General features: G+C 60.7%; 1 protein-coding gene across 2 annotated transcripts; it reads left to right on the forward strand.

The window, feature by feature from the left end:
- The first annotated feature begins 260 nt into the window (after positions 1-260).
- Positions 261-3,306, forward strand: LOC135976582 (maestro heat-like repeat-containing protein family member 1). Of its 2 annotated transcripts, XM_065573157.1 has the most exons (5): positions 261-422; positions 845-950; positions 1,160-1,255; positions 1,389-1,493; positions 1,943-3,306. In XM_065573157.1, the coding sequence occupies exons 2-5, from the start codon at positions 849-851 to the stop codon at positions 2,168-2,170; spliced, it is 531 nt and encodes a 176-aa protein (XP_065429229.1). In that variant the 5' UTR covers positions 261-422; positions 845-848; the 3' UTR covers positions 2,171-3,306. The 2 variants fall into 2 exon arrangements, with proteins under 2 accessions (XP_065429229.1, XP_065429230.1); XM_065573158.1 differs by lacking the exon at positions 1,389-1,493.
- Positions 3,307-4,268: the final 962 nt, after the last annotated feature.

Below are 4,268 nucleotides of genomic sequence, written 5' to 3' on the forward strand. Positions count from 1 at the left end.
GGCTGTGGCGGAGAGGATTGTGGTGAGCGAGACACGGTGCCCAGCAGCTGGAGGAAAGACAGAGACATGGGAGGGGCAGGGGGTCTCCCCAGGCCAATGGATGGGGGATGGCTGGTGCTGGAGGGGCAGCTGAGGGCAGGGATTGCTGGGGCTGAAGACTGGGGAGAAGAGACGGGAGAAATTCGGAGAGTGGTCACTATTGGGCAGGAATCGGAGGAGCGGGGGGGGCAGGTGGGGGGGTCCTGCTGGCTGTGTGGGGCCCTGGCTGTGTAATCTCCTCACTGGGAAGTGTCAGTGAGGCCCGAATCTCACACGCTCCTTTGTCTCCTTTGGGTCTCACAGGAGCTCATTGAGGAGCTGCCTGATAACTCTCCACCCGGCGCCGTCCTCGCTAACTCCCTGATTGCTGTGGGCAACCTCAGGTACCGAGACCCTCCGGCCCGGTTCCCCTAACTCCAGTGCTGCTCAGGCCCAGGGCTGGGAGTCACTGCCCCTCCCACTCCCAGGTCACCGCCCAAGGGTGGCTCCTCTGGCAGAGGTGGGGGGAAGGGTCACTCTCTCCTGGCTGGGCTGTTCTTTTCACTCCAGTAACATTGCAACGGCTTTGGGGAGAGGCTCACTCCCAGGATCAGATACAGGAGGGGCAGCAGGGTCCAGGGAACAGGGGCTATTCCTGCCCTGCCACTGTCTGTCTGAGAAACCTTGGGCTTGTCATTCCCTGGCTTGGTGCCTCAGTTTCCCTTCTTGCCAGCCTGTGCCTATTTCCCTGCAGTTTAACCTGCGTGTTGGTGCCAGTCCCATCCCCGCACTGCACAGTCTAATGCCGGCTCCTCTCTCTTGCCAGCACCATGACACCTGCCCTGGAGCCAGAGCTGGAGACCCACCTCCTCCGAGCTGCCCTGCACGCCGTCTTCACCCTGGGCACGGAGAAGGACACCACCCAAGTGCAGGTAGATCATGCTAAAGTCATGGATTGAAGAGCCAGCTGTCATCCTGCCATGAATCCTTGCTAATTGCCTGCAGTGGGATGTGAAGGAGAGAGGCCAGGATATGTGTTTGGGGGTCTCACCAGTGCTTCCCAGAGACCCGTCTTCCCATCCTGTGGCAAGTTTAGCCCCAGTTTCCCTAACTCTGACCCATGGCTCTCCCTTGCTTTCAGGATCTGCCTAGGGTCTCGCCAGACCTCCTGGACGCCATGCTGGGGAACCTGCTGGCAGAGTCCCCAGACACCGACAGGCTCCAGTACATCTTGGAGGTGAGCCCGATGAGAGGGGTGGGGGCAATTTTACCTTCACTCTTAGATCCATTTTCCAGTCTGTCCTCCTAGCCGGGCCCCCAGTGGGCATCCTTGGTCAGGGCAGTCAGTGCAATGCCTCCTTTCCCCACAGCACATTAACTACTGGATCGTGTCCAGGGTGCCGCGAGAGAGAGCCAGGGCCGTTAAGAGCAGCACGGCCCTGCTCAGATCCACCATCACCCTCCCTGAGTTTGACGTAAGTGACCTCTGACCCCAGCTTCCTGACTCCAGGGGTAGGTGGACTGGCTCCGACGGGCTGTAGGATCTGCTGCTGCAGGGGCTGTGGGTTAGGAGTGTTCCTCTTGGGGAGGCAGAGTCAGAGCAGAGAGTGAGCCTGGCTTGAGTCAAGTTCTTCTTGTCCTAGTTAAGTGGTAACTCTGGGCTTTTAAGGGGACTGTGCTCCAGGTTCATGCCTCCCTGTCATCCTGGAGCATCTGGGGAAGCAAGTCCTCATTGAGGGCCCTGCCCACAGCCCTGTGCTCCAGGCTTCCTTGGGGGCAGAGGAAATTAAGGGTCTGGCTCTAGCTCCTATCCTCTAGCATCTCCTGCAGAGGGGCTGAGGGGAAGGAGAGTCCTGGCCCGGGGGGGACTGGGAGCTGACAGGAAAATGCTGATGGAGTCCCCTCTCCCTCTCCCGTCCATTAGAACTCAGTGGAATTCCCCAGGATGGGTCACCACATGGCACAGCTGGCTCTGTCCGTCAGTGACCCAGCCAAGGACATCAGCCGGCAGGCCAGGGAGGGGGTTTACCGGCTCTACCAGCTGCTGCTGCACCAGAGGGGTAAGGAACCCAGCTGGGAAATGGCACCCGCTAGAAGAGTGAGACTCGGACCCCAGCCAATTTCTCTCAGACTGACCCCGGCTGGAAGATGAGTCTCTCTATCTCTTTCTGTGTTCCACACCACGCCCTGCAATTCTGTTGGGCCGGGCATGCAGCGAGGACTCTGCCCACTGTGCAGCCACCAATGGGATTGGAAGGACACAAGCCCTGCAACCAGAAGGACAAATGTGTGTGTGTCTCTTTCCGAGGGCTGACCATCCATGAAGCCGAAGACCTGTGGTGCTGGGACTGGCACCAGGACAGCAGGCTGCTGGGCTACAGGAACAGAGCCAGGGTGGGGGAGATAAGGACACTCTGCCAGGGCATGAGACAGCTCAGGGAGTGGGGGTGGCTGGGTCCCCTGCAGTGGGTACCTCCTTGGGCCACTAGACGGAGATGCCGTTCTAGCCCCAGAACGTGGAGCCTGGCTCTGGGCAATCTGCTAATGCCTCACACCCTGTTGGTTTTAGGTCTTTGGCAAGTTCTGCTCAGAGGGGCAGTGCTGGCCATCCATGCCCCCCTGCTGCCTGTCAGCCAGGCTGGGCTGCTCCTCACCTACTCCCTCCTGGGGGAAACCCAGCAGCTGATGGGGGACAAGATGAGCAGCTGCATTAGACTCAGGAGATTGGGGCGGGGCCCAGGCCTCATTCCCATCCTGTGGCCATTCGCTGGCCTGGCACAAGGAGCCTGGTGGGGAATGAAAGGGAGAGCAGGTGCTCCTGGGAAGGGAGATGAATTCACCTCCATGGGCAGGAGCAAGCCAGCTTGTCCGCGGAGCAGCTCCACCCAGCTCTTTAGCCAGGCTAATTAATGACAAGCTTTGCCTCATCCCAGACTTATGTTCTCAGGACAGGGTGCTATCGCTCTTGGGAAGGGCAGGAGAGTCCCCCAAGTGCCCTCTGCGAGACTCTCCTGTCCCACAGGGCCGCACCCAATTCCTAGTGGTCTGGTGTCTGTGTCACCCGAGCCACCACCCAGAGTTGCTCCCATCACTGGCAGCCTGGGAGGCCAAGGACTGACGGGTGATGGCGTCTGACCAGGCAGGGCTGAGGCACATGGGCAGGGGATGCTTGTCCTGCTGCTGGCAAGGCTGGACCCGTTCTGGAGAGAACAGGAGGATTCAGTCAGCAGGAGGGTTACCATGTCTAATAAATAAAAAAAGAGGACCCTCCACGGGCCCTGTCCCCGAACATTTCCCCACCCCTAGCCCCACCCCAACTCCGCTCCTTCCCTGCCCTAACTCTGCCCCCTCCTCCCTCCCACTCCCAGCCAGGGGGAAAGGGCTGCCCCAGCGCTACCGGCTTCACGGTTTGCCGGGCAGCCCCCAGACCCTGCGTCCCCGGCCGGCGCTTCCCCAGCGCAGCTGGAGCCTTAAAGACTGAGAGGGGAGGAGCGGAGCAGCTCAGCTGGAGCCCGGGAAGGGAAGTGCCTGGCCGGCGGCTCGGGGTCCGGAGGCAGGGGGGTGCTGCCCGAAGCCGGTAGCGCTGGCTCGGGCAGCTCGGCTCTTAAATTCTGAGAGGGGAGGAGCGGAGCAGAGCAGCCGCGGGAGGGGAAGTGCCCGGCCGGCATTTTCCCGGACATGTTTGGCTTTTCAGCAATTCCCCCCAGACGGGGGTTTGATTGCCGAAAAGCAGGACATGTCCGGAAAAACCGGACGTATGGTAACCCTAGTCAGCAGGGGCTGCCGATCCGTCCCATTCACCAGGGCTGCCATCCTGCGGCTTCAGCATTAGTGGCTGGGGTGACTTGGAGAAAGGTCTCAACCTCCCCACATCCCACTTCACTGCTGCCAGAATCCCTCCGGCCCTCCAACCGCTACAGTCCCCTCCCTACCCAACCTGTGTGGGGCTGGAGGAGAGGGGTCTGAGAACTTGAGCTGTGGATTGGAGGTGGAACAGCTGTCGGGGCACTGAGGGGGAGGTGGCAGGAGCTCCCCGTACAAGGAGGGGGGTTGCCACTGGAGGTCACTAGGAAGGACAACAAGACTCCATAGTGGAGGTCAGCAGGGGAAATCCATCCCTCAGAGGTGGGCAGGGCTGGGTGGAAATGCTGCTGGTTCCAGGGGCCGTTAATCCCCCCTGATTCCTCGGAGGCGTCTGAGTCTCAGACAGGTTCTCGTTCCCTTGCAGCAGGAGGACGTCACGGCCAATG

The sequence above is a fragment of the Chrysemys picta genome, chromosome 19 (genome assembly GCF_011386835.1).
Source record: "Chrysemys picta bellii isolate R12L10 chromosome 19, ASM1138683v2, whole genome shotgun sequence".
Lineage (NCBI taxonomy): Eukaryota > Metazoa > Chordata > Testudines > Emydidae > Chrysemys > Chrysemys picta.

Coding starts and splice junctions, on each gene's coding strand:
- LOC135976582 (XM_065573157.1), top strand. CDS start 849: ATGACACCTGCCCTGGAGCCAGAGCTGGAGACCCACCTCCTCCGAGCT. Junction 1,256..1,388: donor GGCTCCAGTACATCTTGGAG/GTGAGCCCGATG, acceptor CTTTCCCCACAG/CACATTAACTACTGGATCGT. Junction 1,494..1,942: donor TCACCCTCCCTGAGTTTGAC/GTAAGTGACCTC, acceptor CCCGTCCATTAG/AACTCAGTGGAATTCCCCAG.